A 22,832-nucleotide genomic window follows, 5' to 3' on the forward strand; every position below is an offset into this window, starting at 1 on the left:
GGAATATTGGCGATGCAGCACTGACAGTGACATTTAGGTAGCTAGAGGTCTGATTTGTCAATGCAGAGGTGGGCCCTGGGTGGCCCTCTGGAGGGGAGAGCCCCACCCACACAGAAAAGGCAGGGAAATGAAAGATTATAAACTGCTTTGTTTTATTTGCTGCTTTTCAAGGCTTGGAGCCTGAGCAGCCGGTGGAAAATTCCATGCACCAGTGAAACAAAAGGGAGCCAGAAACGAGGGCAGATGGAGGGCATCAGTCTCCCGGTGCTCTTCTCCACATACAGAAGTTCCTTCTTACTACCCAAGACCCAGATAAATCTCCCGGGGCTTACCTACAGTATGTCGAAGACCAAGTGTTCATTTCACCATGAAGGAAGTAGAAGGGGAGGGAGGCTACTTTATTTCCTAAGTGGGCAGTGGCATGGAAAAAAAATCAATGAAGCATAACACTTTTCAAGGGCTAACCTTTTAAGAGTTAGGAATACAAGTCAGTGCTAGAGGCCCTGCCCAACAAGCACAGACCCTGCGTTCAATCCTTTAATTCGCAACACTAGCTAGGGTAGAATTTAGTAAGACTATTTGAGGTAATTTATTTTTACTTTTTTACATTAGTTACTTTTCATGGCAAATTTTCCTTGTAATCCCAGCACTTGGGCAGGAGAAACAGGAGAGTTGGAGATCAGGCTCAGCTATGCCGGGAGTTCTAGACCACCTGGGGCTACAATGAGACACTATCTCAAAACAATAACAATAGAACTCACAATTACACAAATTGTCCTCTGACCTCCACACATGAGCTGTGGCATAAAAGTCTTAATAATAATAAATAAAAAATAGAAAACAACAGCCAAAACATAGATTTAAGGTCTTAACTCTAAGGAAAATACAGATGATACCAAAACAGGGCAGGAATGAAGGTGTTAAGAATGACAGATATGCTGGGCGGTGGTGGCGCACGCCTTTAATCCCAGCACTCGGGAAGCAGAGCCAGGCGGATCTCTGTGAGTTCGAGGCCAGCCTGGGCTACCAAGTGAGTTCCAGGAAAGGCGCAAAGCTACACAGAGAAACCCTGTCTCGAAAAACCAAAAAAAAAAAAAAAAAAAAAAAAGAATGACAGATATTTGGAAGTTTCATTTGTCTCTCTCGCCTCACTAATTAACAATTCTAGAGCAAGGCTGGTATGCTGGCACATTCCTATAATCCCAGGATTTGAGAGGTGGAGGAGGGAGGATCAGGAATCATCTTCATAGTAAGTTTGAAGCAAGCCTTTGCTGCAGGGTCTCATCTCAACACCAAAACCAAATAGCTGTGGTGGTGCATGCCTTCAATCCTAGCTCTTCTAAAGCAGAGGCAGGCAGATCTCTGTGAGTTCAAGCCCAGCCTGATCTACATAGAATTCTAGGCTAGCCACAGTTACTTACTGAGATTCTGTCTTTTTTTTTTTTTTTTTTTTTTTTTTTTTTTTTTTTAATGTATAGTGTTCTGCCTGCAGGCCAGAAGAGGGCACCAGATCTCATTACAGATGGTTGTGAGCCACCATGTGGTTGCTGGGAATTGAACTCAGAAACTTTGGAAAAGAAACCAGTGCTCTTAACTGCTGAGCCATCTCTCCAGCCCCAAGATCTTGTCTTAAAAACTCAAACAAAATGGTAAAACTCCAAATAGTTCTAGGGTAAATCTTAAAAACATTCGGTGCCACGTGCATCCTTGGCACTGAGTGTTCCTGACCTTCTGATTCACTCTCAGTGACATCACTGCCCCTGGTGGCTAGGAAATCACAGCCTTGGGAGACTGTGACAGCTGTTACTGGCCCGAGGGCAAACATGCTGTCAGACACTTGAGACCAGCTACCTGCTTTGAAGCAGCTGCCAGTTCAAGAACACATTCAAAATTCAAAAGAGGAGCTTGAGAGATGGCTCAGTAGTTAAGAGCACTCACTGTTGTTTCAGAGGATCATGAACATGGCAGCTTACAACTGTCTGTAACTCTAATCTCAGGGCACCCAACACCCTTTTCTGGCCTCTGTGGGTACCAGGCATGCACATGGTGCATAGACATGCACACAGGCAAAACACCCATACACATAAAAATAATTTTTTTTAAACTTAAAAGATTTCTAAACAAGATGTATGTCCTTCAACTTTGTTTAAAATATTTCATGACACAATGACAAGTAACAACGACCAGGACAAAGTGGGGATGACAACAATGTGATACTTTAAAAACCTCAATTAGCCAGGCATGGTGATGCCAGCAGAGGCAGGTGGATCTCTATGAGTTTGAGGCCAGCCTGGTCTACAAAAGGAGTTCCAGGACAGGCAGGGCTGTTACAGAGAAACCCTATCTAAAAAAACAAAACAAAACAAAAAACCCAAACCTCAATCATATAGCTGACTTACCAATAATAGATTCTTATCAGCGCTGAAGGCCACAGGAGAAAAGAGGCGACGAATGCCAGGATTGGAATGGCCAGGGTTCCACCCGCAATCACAAACATGTTAACTACATCTAGATCCATCCTGCTCTTCAAGACTGGTGGACACCTGCAGAGGCTGAAGACAGAGAGCAGTATTGAAAAAAATCTCAGGGGAAATGAGGAAGACTCAGAAAGGAAAAGGATCCCAGAGGGATCAGAAGACATATGCCAGAAAAAAAAAAAAAAAACGTAGCAACTAGATATGATGAGGCAGACTTGGGAGGACCATGGGCCTCAAAAAGTGAAAATCAAAACTACAAGGTACATTGTCGGGATGACTGGAAAAAATCTGAGTACCCAATGGGTATCAGACAGTAGTAGGGTGCACAGTGCTACCATCTTAGAACATCCAACAAAACTGTAGCTGTGGACAATGCAGGATGTCATGCCTAGGAGAAGCTTGTTCAAGCTTTGAGGGGGGCATGTATAGACTGGTATCCATTATTCAGTTTTAAAAGTTTAGGAAAGACAAAGTAATGTATGTGAAATGTTAAATATGATGTATTATTCCCTCAAGTTTTGTATAGATTTACAACAATTTATTTCCATTGATTGGTTGAGACAGGTCTTACTGTGTAACTAGGCTGGCTTGAAACTCACTACGTAGCCCAGGTTGGCCTGGATCTCACAATCCTACTGCCTCAGTTTCTTGAATGCTGAAATTACAGGCAAGCATCTTACAATAACCAAATGAGGGGCTGTAGAGATGGCTCAATAGTTAAGAGCAGGACCTGGGTTGGGTTCTCAGTACCCAATCTAGAGGATCTGATGCTCTCTGCTGCCTTCCTCAGGCACCAGGCATGGACTTGACACACATACATACATGCATGCAAAACACTCATACACATAAAATTAAAAAAATATAACCAAAAGGAATTACATCCATTTCACAGATAAGGGCACTGAGGCAGAGAGAGCTTAACCCTGTTCTGTTCATCCAACTGTCCCCTCAACTGCTTAGTCACTCGAAGCAGGTTTCCCAGCATGCTTCAATCACTGGCCTGTCTCTCTTCTAGAAGTACACTTCATTCAGGGCAAGAATAATCACTTATATTTTTTCTTAGTGCCTAGAATAGCACAAGGCACACACAAAGTACAAACAGATCAAAGAAAAGCAAAGTTACAAGATGGGATTAATCCCGTGTAACATGTTTTAGGGAAGGAAAATCATCACCTATAATGCTGAGAGACTGACATTTCCCCTGAAAGTTAAGAAATTAAGAAGCTCCCTGGAGAAGTTGCCTATTAAATTCAACGTATAAAGGCTGGGGAAAGATGTGTGGCTCAGTGATAGAACATGTGCCTAACATACACAGGGCCTTGGGTTCCAGTCCAACACTGGGGGTAAAAAAAAAAAAGAATTGCTGGCACAATCCACAATGCACAAAGATATGTAAAAATCTGCAGGCTAGGGCTGTGGGTCTCACATGAGCTGATGGATGCAAGAATTCAGTTTCAAGCCAGGCGGTGGTGGCGCAAGCCTTTAATCCCAGCACTTGGGAGGCAGAGGCAGGAGGATCTCTGTGAGTTTGAGGCCAGTCTGGGCTACAGAGTGAGTTCCAGGAAAGGCGCAAAGCTACACAGAGAAACCCTGTCTCGAAAAAACAAAAACAAAAACAAAAAAAAAAAAAAAGAATTCAGTTTCAGATGACTCTTCTATACCTCAGGATGTCCTTAGGAAGTGCAGAGAGCCACTGATTCAGACTCCGGAGCTGGGAAGTTAATTACCCAATGTCCCATCAGTCTAGGACTTAGAACATTTTGTGCCCAAGGTCATGTACATCACGAGTTCCAGCACTGGAAACAGTAGGCAAACATAAAGAGAAAAAAACCTTTATTCTGCCTGTGTCTGCTGGGGATATCACACTTTGGAGGAAAGTTCTACCAGAATCTATCTTTTGAGCAGAAGAAACTCTTATGTAGTAGGACTACTTTAACAAGGTTCAGCCTTCCCAGAGAACCTACACACTTGCCCTAACTGAGAAAGCTATGCATATCAGATATTTATATTACAATTCATAACAGCAGCAAAATTACAGATATAAAGTAGCAATGGAATAATTTCATGGTTGGGGTCACCACAACATGAACTATATTAAAGGGTTGACACATTAGGAAGGTTGAGAACCACTGATTTAGACAAAGAGAGGACAATTGTTCACATCTCTGCAATATCCTTAAACCACAAAGGACTCGCCTCACTTTCCTCTGGAAGGTGGTTCCCCTACCCTGCTGATGCACATTTGTTGTGCCTGAGGGTAGGCTAGAGACAGAAAAACCAAAACTTTGAGAACAAGGAACTACTAATTACCAAAAATCAGAAAACCACATAAAGGTGTTGCCTGGAATTTCCCAGACTATGGACCCATACAAAGGATAGTGCTTGGTGGCTTAGGAATGGGAGAACATTAAGTCAGGCTTCAGGGGCACAGGGCCAACACTTACTAAGAAACTTATCTCTGCTGTTCAAGTCCTGTCAAGGCCAGAGAGCATCTCCGAGGAAATCCTATCTGCTCCTAGGAACTCCTGGAAGTATTTAGCTAGTCAGTAGCACTGTTCTCATCATTTATTCTCACAGGTTGTATGTGTAAGTACATGTGAGCGTGTCGTGAGTCAGGGACATGCCACAACATATATGTGGAGGTGGTCAGTTTTCTTCTATTGTGTGGGTTCTGGGGTTCAAACTCAGGTCATCAGGTGTGGCAGTAAGTACCTTTACCCAATGAAACCATTCAATGATACTTTTAATTGTTCTAGGGATGTATCTTAATTTTAAGAATAAATTTAAGTAAAAAGATACTAATTTAAGGAAACACACTAGAGTCAGGGATGTAGCCCAGTGGCAGTGTGGTAGTCTATCATGCATTGAGTCCTGGGGCTTGATCTTGGTGCCACAAGAAAACAAAAGGAAATGCTAAGTGGGTGATGTGTGACTCTGAGGATGTGGCATGTGAGATGCTGAATGGAAGGGCATAGTCACAGACTAAGGGGCACTTGACTTAGGAACATTCCATCCACTGGCTCCTCTACACATTTTGCTGTGAGACCCTACTCTCCTCATCTCTTCTGCCCTTTCCTAATCTGGTGACTTAACATTTCTAAAATTATGACAGGCAATCAACGAAAAGGATCTAGTTAGCCCTTCCATAAATCTCATCTCTTATTACAGTTCCCCAGAAGGTAAAATGGCACCTTGACAAGCTCTTGATACCCAGTAATGCTTGTTGTTTGACTTACTCTTTTTACTGATCTATGGTATAAAGTAGAGGCCCCAGGAGCCCTGAAACACACGGTGAAGGGAGGTAACATCAGGACGAGAGCAGGTTGTGGCTCTGCCTCAATATATGCCTTTTGTTTTTGTTTGACTTTCAATATAATCAGCTAATCAGGAATTTATTCTCTGTATAAAACAAACAAAAAACCAACAAAATAGAGGAAGAGTTGGCCATTCTGTCAGCAAGGAGAGTCACTCAGTGTCACACCCCAGAATAAGGCCCATTATTCAGCCTTCGCTGTCACATTAACTATATAGACCCTGTACGTCTCCCTACTTCCTATCTCTGCCTCTCCCATGTAGTGCTTTCTACAGCATGGGCATCAATTATGATAAAACTCCCAGTTCAGTGATTTCATAGAATACCCACTATATTTCTATAGAACTGCATCAACACATGCTAATACATTAACAACTTGTACAAGTTACCAATCTTGTTCAATCCTTATTCCTACTGGTATGTTTTTAAAATTATTCAGTGTTGCTTATATTTCTTTGGTTATACAACATAAAAATTCTCCCCATAAAGTTTACCACTAGAAAAAACTGTTATTTTTTATTTTGTGTGTATGGGTATTTTGCCTGCATGTATGCTTGTGTACTACGTGGATATAGTGCTCACTGAGGCCAGAAGAGGGGGTTGGATTCCCTGGAACTTGAGCTACCATGGTTTTGAGTTACCATGTGGGTGCTGGGAACTGAACCTGAGTCTTCTGCAAGAGCAGTAAGTGCTCTTAAGTGCTGAGCCATCTCTCTAGCCCTGAAAAACATTGATTCTAGCTAGGCCTCATGATACAGGCCTGTAATCCCAGCTCCTTGGGAAACAAGACAACAGAATCATTAGGTGAAGGCCTTCCTGTGCTAAGTAGCAAGTTCCAGGCCAGCCTGGGCAACTTAACAAGATCTTCTCTCAAAATAAATTTGGTGGTTTTTGTTTTGTTGGACATGGGGACATGGCTCAGTGGTAGAGTAGGTTTAATTCCAAGGGCTGAGTGCTGGTGGTTAAAACATTATAAAAGAAAGAAATATAAAAAAAGAAAAATGCTATGTTCTTGAAATTTGAGTGCAGTGTTCCCACTGGTCAACAGTGCTGCATCTCCAACAGACTTTGGAACTAGTTCCCGAAAAGAAACTGATTCTTCAAAACTATCAATGAAGATCAACAGCGAAAACAGCCCTGGTTGCACTCCTCTACCTTCTCTGTGGCCATCTTATCTCTTCCTCAACTCTGGTTGAGCTATGTAATTTGAGGCTCCAACAGCCTTGCTGTTGAAGTGAGCTATGGTTGAGCATGCCTGGCTGGGGTACCCCAGTGCTCTCCTCATTTTCTCCCTGGATAATCACAGTGGCTTTTTACCACCCCCCAGCCCCCATAACTCTTATAATGCTCTCTTGACTCTTCCCTCACCTCCATTCTTGGCCATTCTCTTCTACAGGGAATTATAAATATCAATGTACTTGACAGGATTTCTTTCTAGATTTTTCTAATGCCTGTTTGACCACCCATGACACTAAGGTTCTACAATGCCTCAGACATTTCTTCCTGTTTCTTCTGAGTCACTGATTTTTGCTGACAGTTTCCCCATCCATGTAGCCTCCTCAGTGCCAGTGTACCTTCCACTCTTCTCACTTGTTCAATACACCAGGTATATAATGGATATTATAAGATATGAGCACTCACGTCAACTGTCTAAGTCTATGAAAACTGCTGTTTAAGTTTAAATAACTTCTGGAGATACATTTCCATGACAGAGTGCTTGCCTGGCCTGTATGAATTCCTAAGTTCAATGTTCAGTACCATAAATTTAAATAAGTTACTAATTTAGTAAAATTCAAAGTTCACTTCTTAATTACAATAGCTGCCTTTCAAGCACTCAATAGCCACATGTAGATAGGAGTACTGATACAGGACCATAGAGCATTGGGAGTCACACCCAGCAAGACCACACAGCACTGAGAATCACACCCATACAGGACCACACAGCATTGGGAGTTATGCTGAAACGGCCCCTTGCAAGCAATCAATTAGGTCAGTTTGGTTCAGTATTTAGTGGGAATACTGAGTAGGAAGAGCAATCCATATCAGATATAGAACTGTCAATCAGTCAGACTCGCTCCCTTGGCTGTACACTGGAACCAGGCCCTTGTTTCTCCTGTTCACTTTCTGTAAATGCTATTCTAACACATCAACCATCCTTCTAACACCAGCTCCTGGAGGACTCATCTCAGTTCAAGGCAAGGATTGGGTTGAGCTGGTCAAACACCCACCAGACGAAATGAGAGCCACACCACATGGTCCCAACTCTACTTCACAGTGCTGACTCACCCTATGTCTTCTTACACCCCAACAAGCTAGCTTCCTGCCCCACTTGCCCACAATACCTCCTGCTCTGTCCCCTTCTGGTCCTGCTAACCTATAACTAACTGATAAACTCACTCATCCCTGCCTCTAATGGCTAGTTCCAGTGACACATTCCCCAGCAAAACACTGTCATTCCTCTGTGGCCTTGCCTTCTAGATACCCTTTATATGACAGCCCTGCTCCTAGATGGTCTTTGGAAAGGCTTTTAGAGTGTATACTGGAGTTTTGAAGACCCTTGCCCCAAGTACCAATGCCTTCCCACCACACACAGTGACCTAGAGACTCACTCAGCATGGGTGGCCTGGGACAGAACTCAGAATGGCCCAGTCTCAGGAAAGCCTGCTCCTGTTTTAGATAATCTAATATATTAAAAACTTACACTTACTCTTCAAGGAGTAGACTCTTTCCCAACGTTACTGGCTTTGGCAGGAGCTGAAAATGAGATTCTGTAATCACAAGAAATAAAATGACAAAGCATTAAATCATATAAGGAATGTGTTGGCAGCCAACCAGATCTGGTTGTGGTGGAGCAGAGGATTCTCTCAGCACACGGAAAATGCGCATTTCCTGCGGATTTATAGTCCACCTCTAGCGCAGGCCACTTCCCCAAGTAGGCAAAAGTGCACAGAGGGCAGGGCATCTAGATAATTAGTCAGGCCCTGGGAAAGCTAAAAGGTCTAAGGTGAACTGACTGCCATCAGTAGGAGAGGTCAAACAGAAGGAAGCAGGCATGCTTGGGACACAAAGCTTAACAAAGAACTTCAAATAAAGCTCTAGATTCTTCTTCTTTATCTCTACTAGGGCTTACCTAAATGCTACATTTGGGAAGAAATAAAAAAAAGAAAAATAATGGGTAAAGGCGGGCAATCCTGCTACAGGAATGGTCAGTGAACAGGGGCTAAATGTTCAAGAACAGGGCTAAAAGAACAGAAGGGGCTGGCAAAAAACCCCTTAGCAAAGTGTGAGGCGACCAGAGGGGAAAGTTAGGCTACTAGACCCAGAGGTATTCCAGGCAAGTTAGCGTTAAACATGACAAAGAATCAGGAAAGGGCTAGAAGAAATCAAAACTCTGAAAATGTCTCCATGGGGAATGCCATTCTAATGCAAATAAACTACAGAGGCCATAACAAAACATTATGCTAAAAAATAATTTTATATCAGTATTACAAGAGTAATTAAGTTGACTGCATAAAATTGCTTTTGAAGTCCACTTGGAAAGAGATCTCATAAACAAAATCAAAATTTGCCAACAGATACCACACAACACACAGCTTCCTTAGAGCATTAAAAAGCCCCCATAGACCAAGAACAACAACTAGAAAAGTAAGTAAGTTACTTGGATAACTCCCCAGGAAGAAAACAGAAACAGCCCTTAAACCCATGAAAAGATGCTCAGTCTCATTTACAATAAGACGCAGGTAAACTAAATCCACGAGTTGAGGCTCTCACTCATCATCAGCAAAAACAGTAAAAACCCAAGGATCCATGGACTATGTGATGAGGATGTGCTCTCACATCCTGGACCAGTTTACACACCCATTCTAGGCCTCTACCATAGCACACATGGGGGTATTTTGATTTCCTTTTAGTCCAGTGGAAAATACTTGCCAATATGATGCTTTCTCTGGCATTTTACCTTGAGGAAAGATCAAAGCTTATAGTGCGGTCCCCAGACCCTGGAGCTAAGGGACCACATGAGGAGCTGGTCAAGTGGCTTTGGGTTTCTATTTTAAACAGATGGAGAGACTGGTTTGGATTTCAGTGGTGTTGTCTTATTTCAAACATGATTTCCAGGAGGTGGTTATCTTAGACTATCACAGCTCATATTTGGCTCAAGAGTCAGACATTTTTCACATGATTGCCTTTGCCAGGACATGAGCTGTGTGTCTCGTGGCCTTGTTTCTTAGACAGAAAGAGTTTTGAAAGCTTTGTCACATACACAAGCCCTCTTCTTTTAGCTAAGTTCCTGGTTGATCTGTCTAATTGGTCCTGCCTCTGCTAGTTGAATCTCCAGGGCTGGGTGGCAAGACTTTCTGTTTCTCTCTGATCCTCTGCCCATGGGCACAGCCCAGCAGGCCGAGCTGTCTTGTCCACAGTGTCACTAGAGTGGCAGAATTGGGGAGCAGCTGTGTCTTGACTGGTTCTTGAACAAGAACCCCCAGGGAAATCAGTCAAGGTGCTTTATGAACTTTCTCATCAGCCTCTTCTGAACCATGAAGGAGACAGGAAGTCATAGCTTAACCATGGATATATGGTTTCAGGGTGGAAAGTCCTTATCAGTGGATATCATAGAGTACTGGATCTTGAACCTTAAAGACTGAAGTTCTTGCTGGTGTATACCTAACCTCTGTACTGTCACATAGGTCAGGAGGTGTGACCCCCCGCCCCCCCCCCCCCGCTGAATATTATCTTTTTTTTTTTTTTTAAGATTTATTTATTTATTTATGTATACAGCATGTATGACTGCAGGCCAGAAGAGGGCACCAGATCTCATTACAGATGGTTGTGAGCCACCATGTGGTTGCTGGGAATTGAACTCAGAACCTCTGGAAGAGCAGTCAGTGCTCTTAACCTCTGAGCCATCTCTCCAGCCCCCCCCTTTTTTTTTTTTTTTAAATATTTATTTATTATGTATACAGTGTTATGTCTGCAGGCCAGAAGAGGGCACCAGATCTCATTACGGAGGGCTGTGAGCCACCATGTGGTTGCTGGGAATTGAACTCAGGACCTCTGGAAGAGCAGTCAGTGCTCTTAACCTCTGAGCCATCTCTCCAGCCCCCTGAATATTATCTTAATGTAGGCATTCAGCTTATGTAAACCAGTCAAGACACACAGCTCTTCCCTCAAGGTAAAATGCCAGAGAAAGCATCATATTGGCAAGTATTTTCCACTGGACTAAAAGGAAATCAAAATACCCCTATGTGTGCTGTGGTAGAGGCCTAGAATGGAAACTGGACACCCCAAAACATTCTCCAGTTGCCCAAACTTGCTCTCAAAGAGCTAGGAGTTTAAAAAGGTTTGTCTTCAGCAAAGGAGATACAGCTAGTCAAAAGTCTTTCTGATTATAGGAAGAAAGCCAGCTTCACACAGAAAAAGAGCCCTGTCAAAATAAACAGTGGCAAGGTTTGGAGGGCACAAAGTCTACCTGGACCTTGGTGAACTGGTCCCTACCCTCTTTCTAGGCAAAAGCTCCTCTCCAGAAGTCTCAGTAACCTAAAAACAATGAACACAAGAAAAGGGACATGAAAGCTAGACCTAGTGGTGCTTGCCTGGAACCCCACAGCATTCAAGAGGCTGAGGCAGGAGGACCACGTTTAAGGACAGTCTGAGCTACAAAAGGAGATCCTTGTCAGAGAGAGAGAAAGAAAGGAGAGAAAAAGGGAGAGAGGAGAGAGAAGATACAGAGGAGAGAGAAAGAGGAGAGGAGGAGAGAGAGAAAGGAGAGGAGAGAAGAGGAGAGAAAAGAGAGGAAGAGAGTAGAGGGAGGGAGGGAGGGAGGGAGGGAGGGAGGGAGGGAGGGAGGGAGGGAGGGGGAGGAAAGAAGAAGACACAAGATAGAACCGCTCTTAAAATTTCATAGTTGATGGGTAGCACTGGAAAACACTACATTAAGAACTAGGTTCAGAAAGACAGATACCAAAGACCACATAGTCTTCCTCATATGCAGATCCCAGTTTCTAGTTCTTACATATGTGTGTCTATTAGGGAATGAGTGTGGGGACAGGTTATGAAACTACAAAGGTGACCATGAGGGAGGAAAAAGAGGTATTAAGGAAAGGCACTAGGCAGAGTAACAGAACACATACAATACTGGAGGCAAAGAGTACAAGCCGGGAGGGAGAGATAAGAGAGAGAAAGGGAAATCAACCAAAACAAAGTATGTTTGAAAATGCCAAAGAACCCTGTTACTTTGTATGCTAATTAAAAAAATTAAGATGCCATGAACAGGAGTTTGCCACTGGAAACCCATACACTCTTTCATAGTAAACTTAAATTTTTTGTATAAGTAAGGCGCAAGGTTGTAGCTCAGCATGCACAAAGCTCTGGGTTCCATCCCCAGCACTATATAAAGTGGGTAAGATGGTAGCCACCTGTAATCATAGCCTGGAGGGTGGGAAAGGCAAGGTCATCTTCAGCTCCATAGTAAGTTTGAGGTCAGCCTGGGATACCTGAGACCCTGTTTCAAACAAACACACAAATGGAATAACAAACACTAAACAAAATTTGTGTTTTAATTACAACGCTGTGCTAATTCCTAGAACAAAGAATAAAGCATCATAGACTGTTAGTACCATGAAGAGTCCACCCAGTTAACTTCTGGTTACCATGGTGCTAATCAAGAGGCTATTTTTTATCGGGGACTATGGGGGTCCAGCCCCTCGATAGTCCCCTCCCAGGGTCCGGGAAGAATCTACAACCAGCTGATAATTAATCTTTGATGAGAAGAAATGAATCTATGTACACGAAACTCCTTGGTTCATACACTTTATTATTCTGTAATAGTTCTCTCTCTACACAGCTTCTATTCTGCTCTCATGTCTAGAGCCTCTCTTGCCTGATTTCTCTGTATTTATCTACTGTCCCCTCTAGGTTCTATCTTAATTCCTTCATCTAGTTCTGTCCCTTCTAGGTTCTCATCTATCTAGTTCTTTCCCCTATCAGCTCCTCTCCCGTCTCCTTCTCTCTCATCTGGCTCTTCCTCATATTGTTCTTCCCCATCTGGCTCTTCCTCATCTTGTTCTTCCCCATCTGGCTCTTCTTCATCTTCCATCTCGTTCCTCTTGTCCTCTCTTTTAGCCCTTCAATCTAGTTCTTCCCCATCTCAGTTTGTTCCTCTCAAGTTCTTACCCATCTAGTTCTTCCATTCTCTTTTCTCTTCTCTGTGTCTCTGTGCCCTGGAAGTCCTGGTATATATACACTTACAAGCAGTATTCCCTAGCAGTGCAAAGCCAGGCTTCCAGGGTCAAACGGAAGGGTGATAAGAATCACATAGGGAGGCAATAACCCTTAATTATCATTTGCATCCCCAAAGGAAGTGACCAATGGGGAAATGAATTAACTAAAGGCTAAATTCAGGTAATATCTAGGAAGAGGGATCTTATGTGCTCAACTATTAAACTCTTAAACGTGATTAGTAGAAAATGTTAAGAATCTAAGTTGCTAGGTCAATGGGAGAAAATAAAACTGTCTTCTTTTTTCCTGTGGCTCCTATCTGTCCAAGCTATATGCCGTTTTTCTGCAGGGTGGGGGAAAGTATGCTCAGTCGCTAGGCAACTTGTGTACAACTAGATGCCTCTGGTGATAGTTAAAGGGAGATCTGGAACTACAGGTAAGGTTTGGGAAAAGAGGAAGTAAGGCTTAATTGGCACATCCGCCAGGCCTTCTCAAACAGGTAGCCTGGATGCTTAAGTCTGTTCTTAGAGAGTACGGAGGTATCTCTGATAAGGTGCTTTCCTCCAACTGGGGATGGACCTGGCTGGATGCTGCCAATGATGATAATTACAGGGAGGCTTGAACTGGGGTTCTGGCTGAGCATAGCTGTCAGTGCAGAAGGTTATCTAAATATTCCTAGAAGTGGTTAGGTAAGGAGTTAGCGGACTATAAAGTTAGTAAGGCTGTAAGAAAGGGGGGTCCAAGCTGAATTGTGTAAAGCTATTACTTAATGTCCACCTGACCTAGGTGTTGTCTCCTTGTGGAGTTTACCTTAAATCAGGAGACTTGCATGTGGACTGTTATTACTGCTAGTCCTTGAAAGTGGCCAAGGGAGATATCTGATTCCAGAGAAAGCCTTTCCTGAGGCTGTTCTCCAAATACCTGGAATGTGTATGTCCAGAGAGTGATCAGTCCACACTGTTAGCCCTTCTTAGGGAAAAGTCAATTGGGAAAACTATGAAGGCACACATGATTTTCAAAACAGAAGACAGCTGATATATAACAACACCAAAAACTCCTTGGGATCTGGCTTCCTCTGGAGGAATTCCCTGATTCCTCCAGGTAGTGACTTTGCCATAACCAGCTGAGTTCTTATGATATATTCCTGCGGCCTGAAGCAATTTTTTTGCAAACGTATCTCAGTTTCATTTCTCAAGGGTCCCTCAAGCCTCCAATTTTCCAGTCTCTGTCCCCTGAAGGGGTGCTTATCCCTTGTCTTTAACTGTTGAAAAATCTGAAAATATCAGGTCCTATCACTGCCTCAACACATCAGCCAGGAGGCTCTCAAACATCACTTGCTTTGATTTCATGAAATCCTGCCTGTCCATTAAGAGTGGTGACTTGTCCAACACTTACAAAAATCTATGGCATGGAAGACACAGAACAAACTATGGGTGCTCCTGGAGCTTGCCTGTCCACCAGAGTGGGAAACAGCAGAAGCTATGATAAAATGGGACATAGTATTACATGTCCATGAATCCATTAATGAGGATTTTCTCCCATCTCCAAGCTGGATCCTTTGGCTGATTGAGATATGAGATCAATTAATGGCCTGGCCCTCTAGAGACTGCACAGCAGTGGCTTTCTCTTCTTCGCCACTGGTCCCTCTCTCCGATAGGACAGATGTTACACATCTCATCTTCTTTGTGGTTTTTTCTGGTGGAACATGGAAGTTAGATCCTCAGCTAGGGTTTCCTCTGTATCCTCAGTTCATCTCACTCATTCTTCCTCCCCCAAGACTTTTGAATGAGCCAGATCATGACTTCGACTTGTTATAAACTCTTAAGACCCCTTGGTGGACACTTGGTGAATTCCAAACAGTATACTAGAAAGTCAAAATACAAGCAACTCTCTGAACGAGAAGAAAGAAGCCCCTGCAGCCACTATACCATCTCTCGTGGAGGAGTCATGAATCCATAGGGTCGCCTAGCCAGTATCAACACAGGCTATATCCTCACTCCATTCCTATGACTACCAACACAATGAACATTCCTGTCAGAATAGTCTGCTAGAGGTTGCAGGTCAATGAGGCAGCTGAGACCCAAAGGGTCACACTGCTTTATTTTCCTCTGCTCCTTGGTTCACAAGGGCCTTCAGCATCAGGTGCAAGGCTAACTAGGAGATTGTGCCTGCCCAGCTCTCAGGAGTCATTTTCTTCTGTCACTCACCACCTGTCCAGCAACACTTTCACAGACTACTCACAAGCCTTGGACACATCAGATCCTTTCACACCTCTAGTACTTTGGCACACTTGGTCCTTTTAAGCACTTTACTCCCTGTCTGCATATGCCCCCGCAGGGTTCAAGTTTGCACTTCAGTAACCTGGGTTCAAATCTCTGCTCTACTACTGATCAGCCACTGAGCTTTGAACTTAACCTCTCAGAACCTTAGCGTGGAGATGACATGATGCAAGAGAAGGTTCAAAGGAGTGACTGGCAGATACTGGAAGTCCCTCTGCCCAGCAAGGAAGACTAGCCTGCTGGCCCAGCAGTCAGGCAGTTCCCTACACACCACAACTTTACTCTACCATCCCCTGCCCTGCTCAGGGACTATTCAACTGCTTAAGCTATATGAAGAGGGTCTGTGCTGCTGTCCTCATACTCAGGGTTAACTTACTGTCCTCAAGTGTATAGCCCTGGACTGCTAAACTGTGTACATGACAAAGCAAACCTCTTTGGCCAACAGCCAAAGATTCTGAAAAACTCTGAGACAAAGATTGCTGTTATTCTAGCTAATTACTTAACAAGAGGAGGATCCCAACCTGCAACAGTTAGGTACCTCAGCTCACCCCTTCCAGCACTGTCTGCTCCCTTTCAGTACCACAGAGGCCCAGCCAACCCCACCCAAGCAGCCACAGGAGCAACAACTACCTGACACACAGGTGCCTGCTATTCTATGAAGAGACAGCTATATCCAATGTCAAGAGGCACTTTCATGTCATGAAAAGCATGACCATGTCAGGATTCGTAGTAAGTGGCAATGGGTGCCAGATGAGCAATGTTGACTGTCCTGCCTTCAGCATCCCTGGCCTTCACCTACTCAAGCTGCTCACAAACTATGACAAGCAGAAAAGTCTCAAAACAAAACAAGACAAAATTGACAACTCCTGGGGGACAAAGTTACTCTGGCTGAGACTTCTACTACTGTCTCATCACCATGGAAACTCAGTGAGGAACTTGGAATTATACACAAAAGTTACCCAGAAATAATGTCTTCCATTGTCAAGGGTTCCAAACCCATAGTTTTCAGACTCTTAAAGCTGGATTCCATATCAGAATCTCTCTGATTCAGCTGGTTCAGGAGTGGAGCCTTCGAACAGTACTGTTTTTTAAAACCCTTGCTGCTTGGCTGGTTAATTATGTCATACAACTCAAACTGGTCTCAAGCTTGCTCTGTAGCCAAGGATGACCTTAAGTGCTCATCCGCCTGCCTTCACCACAGTGCTGGGATTACAGGCATGCACCACCATGCCTAGTTTACGTGGTGCTGGGGATGGAGCCCAGGGTTTCATGCATGCCAAGCAAATGGAACGGAACCACATTTCCTGCCCCAAAAGAATATATGTGTCCCAGAGCCTTCCCCCACAGGGTAGGTAGTCTAAATGCTCAGGACTTTACAAAAGCTAAGCAAGAACTTCACCACTGAGCTACAGGGGAGCCTTTCCCACCACTGCTCTAAGTGTGCATAGAATGCAGCATAAAACTTCTGGAACTTCCACCCCCATGGCAGTGGAAAAACCAGTGGTGCAGTCAAAACAAGTGTAAAAAGATTTCTGATGTTCCTTCCACACAATGACACACCCTCTATGTACTCCGTTTCTTAGCCTGTAGAGAATTTAGTAGAAAGAAAACTTATTGCCACCAACAGGCAGCTTTCTTGAGGTTTCATTGAGTTATACATGGTGTTCATGAAGTCCTGCCTCACACAGTTGTTGACCATATTTGAAATATGAGGAACTGAATTTTAAATTTAATTTAAACCAATTTTTAAAATGGCAATATGTGGCTAACTGTTACTATACTAGAAACCCAGAAAGTGTTTCTGTCCCTACAGGGTCACAAAAATAAAGTTCTACAGCCTTCTTACATTTTCTAGAACATCAAAATTTACAAAGATTTACGTCTTAAAATATCTAAACTCAACATCTTTGTCAATTTTGATTTCAACTAAATGCAATTTCAAAGAAATTAAAAAGTAACAGTTTCCGCTGGCCTGGTGGTACAAGCCTATAATTCTAGCTGCAACAGAGACTGAGGCAGGAGAACACCAAGGCCAAGCCTGCCAGCACTATAGGAATGTTCAAGGCCAGCCTCCGTCAGTCTGAGACCCTGTTTCAAAATTAAAAAGAAAAACTGATGGTGGTAGTGGTGGTGTGTGTGAGTATGTGTGTGTGAGTGTGTGTGTGTGTGTGTGTGTGTGTGTGTGTGTGTGTGTGTGTGTGCTGGTGAGATGGTTCAGTATTGAAGCGCCTGACACTAAACTTTGACAACCTGAGCTCAATCCCTAGGACCTACAAGGTGGAAGGGAGCCAACTTTTCAAAGTTTTTTCTGATCTCACATGTGTGCTGTGGTATGCATGTACAGATATGCACAAATAAACATGTAATTAATTTTTAACATTTTTTAAAGGGTGAACATGTAGCTCAGTGGTAGAGTACCTAACATGTACAAGGCCTTAGGTTCAGCACCCATACCAGTAAGTACCCCACCCACTTAAAAAAAAAACAAAAAAAAAAAACCCCTCAACTTGCAGACCTTGCTTGCTTCTTGGTATACTGCAAATTTAATTATTTTGTTTGTTTTGTGTTTGTTCTTGTTTTTCGAGATAAGGTTTCTCTGTGTAACCCTAACTGTCCTGGAACTCACTCTGTAGACAGACTGGCCTTGAATTCACAGAGATCTTCCTGCCTCTGCCTCTCCAGTGCTGGGATTAAAGGTGTGTGCTGCCACATCCAGCTTACAAACACTTTTAAAGGAGTCTCTGCCCTTCTTTTTGAAGTCATAGCACAATAACTGATCTAGTCACCAAAATAACCAGGAACTGGTAAAGAATATTCTCTCAGCTGCTCATCAGTCTACTAGGATAAAACACTCATCATTTTTTCCCCTCCCAAACCCAAAAATGATCCTTGGTTCTAACATATCCCCACAGGACAGGCCTGTATCAGCAACACAGTCTATGAACCAAGACCATCTCTAAGACAGGTTTTCTTCCTTGCATGAAATTGAGTAAATACTTACAGTTGCACAAACTGTGTGGCCACATTCACTCTCCCTATACAGATCTCTCACATAGCTCACAGCTCATCAGTTTTAAAAGCTCAAGAAAGGGAAGACCAATTTGCACTTTTAGTGCAAAGGCAGAAGATGGGTTAGAGCTAACAAAAGCTTTAGAGGCCTTTCTGAGTTTTAAAAAAAAATGTTTATTCTGTTTGGCCCAAACTCACTTTCAAGTAGAGGGTGTGAGCTGCTTATTTGTGATTAAATATAGCTTCTGTAATTCAAAGTAGTGGTCAACAATCATGGCTCTTCCTAATACTGGTGGCTCACACAATGGGCTCTGCATATTACTTTATCAAAGGATCAATACTTTCCTCTAATGTAGGAACAGTCCCTAAAAGCTGAAGCTCAGAGAGTAGGTAACCTGTCCAGGGCTACACAGCAAGTAGAGGTGTAGGCCCAATCCTGCCACTGTGGGGAAAACCTTTTACATGTGAACAAAAGCAAATATGCCACCATATAACGTGAGCCTTTCTCCCTGTGATCCAGCTGTGCTACAGTGAGGGAGTTTAGTGTTATACGGTTCAGAAACCATGGGCCCACTATTACTTTACAAACCAACCTACCTGTCGGCTTCCACAGAGGAGGGAGAGGCAGAGACAGAGAGAGACAGAGAGAGACAAAGAGACAGAGAGACAGAGAGAGAGAGAGAGAGAGAAGAAAGAGACTATCCTGTAGATCACTAAAGACTCCCTGATGATCAGAGCAACTTAATTTACATATTTAGCTATGGCAGGGATTAAACCAGGGCCATCACATTCCTGACAGGTGCTCTAATACTCTATCTCCCCGACCCCTAGTCCACAAAGCCTAATTTTAGAAAAATAAATCAGTACCAAAAACACAGGTACCACATTTCTATTCCCTATATTATAAAAGTGTTTATAAGAAGTTAGTCATGGAGGCAGGACAGATGGCTCAGCAGTTAAGAGCACTGCTGCTCTTGCAGAGGACCCAGGTTCAGTTCCCAGCACCCACATGGCAGCTCACAAAGATCTGTAACTCCATTCCCAGGAGATCTTGCATCCTCTTCTGACCTCCACAGGTTGAGGCATGCACATAGTACACAGACATACATGCAGATGTAACATCCATAGACATAAATAAATTTTTTTTTTTAAAAAAAGTCATTAAAACTGGGTTAGAAAAAAATCAGTGGCTCAGAGAACCTCTGAGGTCATACTTGGTGTATCTCAGGAAAGGCCCATTTCTGGACATCTCACATCACTCCCCTAAGAACTGCATCAACAGGACACCCACCTTATGGGGCTATCAAGGCAGTACTGCCAGTTATGTTCTTTAAGTGGCTTAGGACAGAATCAGGCACTCAGTACTTGCTTACTTTCGTTAGTTAGTATAATTACATTCAATATTTAACTACCAGCTGGGGGCAGCCAGCCATGAGGGATTTCTGAGTAGGGAGTAAAGTAAAGGTTTTCTCCTCTATTTCCTTTTCAGGACTCTCCTCTACTTCCTTTTCTTAACCACTAGAGCCTTCAAAAAAACAAAACGAAACAAAAAAAAACAAAACAAAACACCCTCAGCCAGTCTGATCCCCACCTGGAGCCCACCCCAGGCCCACTAGGTTGATCTGGCTCCCCACAGGTCTGTGGGTGTGGGAGTAACTCACACGTGCTCAGCCCAGCAGCTAGCATTATACAATCTGCATCTCTAAGGAAACCAGAAATCCCATGTGAGCAGGGATGCTACAGCCTGCTTTAGCTGTCAGAGTGGTTAGACCAGCTTCCTGACTCTGCCAAAGGGAGAGACAGTTGGGACATGCTAAGGTACCAGAAGCCCGAAAGAGGTTTGATGTCAGTGGAAGAAGAGAAGTCTGCTCATGGTAAGGGAGGTGGCATGGGACTAGGTCATTTAGGAGTGTTAGGTAGCTTAGACAATGGACTTATGTCTAAGCCAGACAGGCTTAGACAATGGACTCATGAGCTTTAGGCTCCACCTCTTGTCTCCCTGGCAAGGCATTTTTTTTTTTTAAAGAATAGGAAATTCATGCTACAGAGGCAGGTAGATTTCTTGAGTTTGAGGCCAGGCTGATCTACAGAGAGTTCTAGAACAGGGATACACGGAGAAACCCTATCTCGAAAAACAGAACAAAAACAAAAAATTAAAATAAAAAAAAAAGAAAAGCATCATAATTTCCCTTCTTTAAGAGTTCAAGTACCATATGCAAGAGAGGAAACTAGAGGCTGATGGTCTTTCTTGAGGCCCCCTCAAAAGAAAGCATTTCCTCCCGGTAAAGCGTGGTCTTTAAGAGTTGATCAAACTGGGCCTATCAATCACCTAGCCAGGAGACCGCCTTTTAGCAAGGCTGATATACCTGAAGATGTGTTAAGGTAATGGTAGGAATAATTATCACTTAATGAGATAAGTACATATAGACCCCAGAAGCCCCTCCCTGGAGGCAGCTGCTTACATATCTTCACTGCTAAGACTGCCCACTTTTTTGAGCTCTCTTTCAAAAAGCTAATCATGCTTGCCACCGACATTCTGAACATTGTCACTCCCTGATACTCAAAGCCCTTCCACACAGTTGCTTGCAGAGTTTCCATTGCTGAGCCTGTGCTGACCCTAACTCAAAGGGCACGACTTTCCTCTCCATCTCCCTCTTTCCATCAGCCACAGAGATTTACAGCTTGCCTGCTCAGTTTTCTCTCAAACTCCAACAGCATGGTTCCCGAGATTTAAAATGTTTCTATCAATAAGACTACGAATCCATAAAACAGTGCCGCAATTCCCTGTTACCAGGAAAGCGAGTTGTAGCCCTGCTTTAGAGCGGTGAAGGCAGCAGGCTTGGAGTGGGGGGTGGGGGACCAAGTCCACCCTGGCACTAGGAGAAAGGCACCTCGGCTGGTGCAAGCGCGGAGGATCCGGAGGAGGAAGAGAAATAGGATGCATATTCCACTCAGTCCTCACTCCATCCCTGGGCTTAAGGAAGTTGGCATCTAGCCAGCCATTGGAGAGACCCGGCTTAGGAACACCAGGCCTCCCCTCCACCACCACCATCCCACCTCCTCACCCCACCCCCACTCCCACCCCCCGCTCCCCGCACCTTAAGAGAGAGAGCGGGAAAATAGAACAGGAAGGGAGGTTTGTATCTCGGACCCAGCTGCATTCACCCTTGCGATGCTGGGGTGGAGGGCTTGGCCTCGGAAAGTGGGGGCAAGTAGCCAGGTCGTGGGAGGCTGCCATCCCTCTCCTAAGAGCTCAGCTACCGTCGCCTTCCTTCCCGCCTCGCTCACCTGACCGACCACAGAAGCCGGGGTCCAGTTGCCGGATCACCGCCCTCCGTCCCCAGGTCCCCGCACCTGCGCACTCTCAGCTCTCGGCGAAAGGCTTGGCTTGAACTCCTTAAAGGCGCAACGCGCCCGCTCGCGTCCTCCGACAGAAAAACCAGCCCAGCCCGCACCCGGCGTTGTGTCTCACTCAGCAGCCGGGTTTTGTTTGGGGGACGCTGGACCGCTCCCCCGATCTAATTCGCGTTACTAGCTCAAAACATTAAACCTGGCAGTTCAGTCCCTCCCCAGCAGCCCGCCTCCAACAACCAAGAACCTAAGGCAGAAGCATCTAATGGGTCCCCAGAGGACCTCCCATAAGAGTGCGCAGTGGCAGGCATTAGGGAGCAAATATTGCCACCTTGCCAGGCGAAGCCACAGTTCACGGGGCAACTGTTTCGTTTACTGAACATCTACTGTGTGCCTGGCGCTACTGAGCCTTTCACCCACCAAAAAGATTCAAGAAGGATCTTAACCTTGAGAGTTTAGGGGCTCTTGGAAGAAGTAAGACTCTACTGAGCTGGTGGGGATGGAGGGGTGAGATCCTAGTGTTTAGCATCTAGAAAAACTTTCCGAAAAGTATATTGCCGTTTTTTCCTTCGTAGGACAGTGTGGCCTGGCTGCTCTTCCTGTTCCAAAGTTTCAGTTAAGATGTCATTCCAGGAAGCCCTCCCTAAATCCCTTTAGGCTCACACTGTGCTGCAAGCTGAAGTCCAGTCAAAACACCCAGTTGTTCTTTTAACAAATGTGTATTGAGCACCGAATGGCTGCACAGAGATGAGCAAAGGACCCGGCCCTATACTCATAGCACAGGTCTTCCTACAGCACGGAATACTAGACCCTTTGTCTGCCTCTACCTCCAAACATGGGTGGAACCAGTGTCCCACAGGACTCTGGACCACTTACATCCTCTGTGAGTAAGGGCAGCCCCCCAGCATGTCCCACCAGGCTCTGCAGCAAGTAGATCTGGACTAAGCTGAGCGTGTCTTAGCTTCTAAGAATGGACACGAAGCCTCAGGTTCCAAGCAGAGGCCTCTGAAACCACCGGTGCACACTCCTGTCTGAAAGAAAAGTTTTTCTGGAACTTATTCCAAAGTCTGGGAAAGGATTCCTGGCTAAGGCTGGGTCATCGTCATGCCAGATGTTGGCTATCTCATCACTCAGGACTCAAGGGCTGCATCTGACTCACTACAGGGAACTGTTTCCACAGCTTCCATG

The 22,832-nt window shown here is 44.3% G+C and overlaps 1 protein-coding gene across 2 annotated transcripts in view; it reads right to left on the reverse strand.

Moving 5' to 3' along the window:
• Abhd6 (abhydrolase domain containing 6, acylglycerol lipase) overlaps positions 1 to 21,658 on the reverse strand; it is a 44,009-nt gene extending 22,351 nt beyond the window's left edge. Inside the window, exons 1-2 of one of the 2 annotated variants that reach the window (XM_059274271.1) lie at positions 21,582 to 21,658; positions 2,400 to 2,552 (exon numbers count right to left, since the gene is read on the reverse strand). In XM_059274271.1, coding sequence (XP_059130254.1) covers positions 2,400 to 2,518 — 119 coding nt within the window. In that variant the 5' untranslated portion in view covers positions 2,519 to 2,552; positions 21,582 to 21,658. Of the gene's footprint in view, positions 1 to 332; positions 406 to 2,399; positions 2,553 to 21,581 lie in introns of those variants that run through there. The other variant, XM_059274272.1, reaches the window with a different exon arrangement.
• Between the last annotated feature and the right edge of the window lie 1,174 nt (positions 21,659 to 22,832).

Source organism: Peromyscus eremicus, chromosome 9 (assembly GCF_949786415.1).
Source record: "Peromyscus eremicus chromosome 9, PerEre_H2_v1, whole genome shotgun sequence".
NCBI classification, from domain to species: Eukaryota; Metazoa; Chordata; class Mammalia; order Rodentia; family Cricetidae; genus Peromyscus; species Peromyscus eremicus.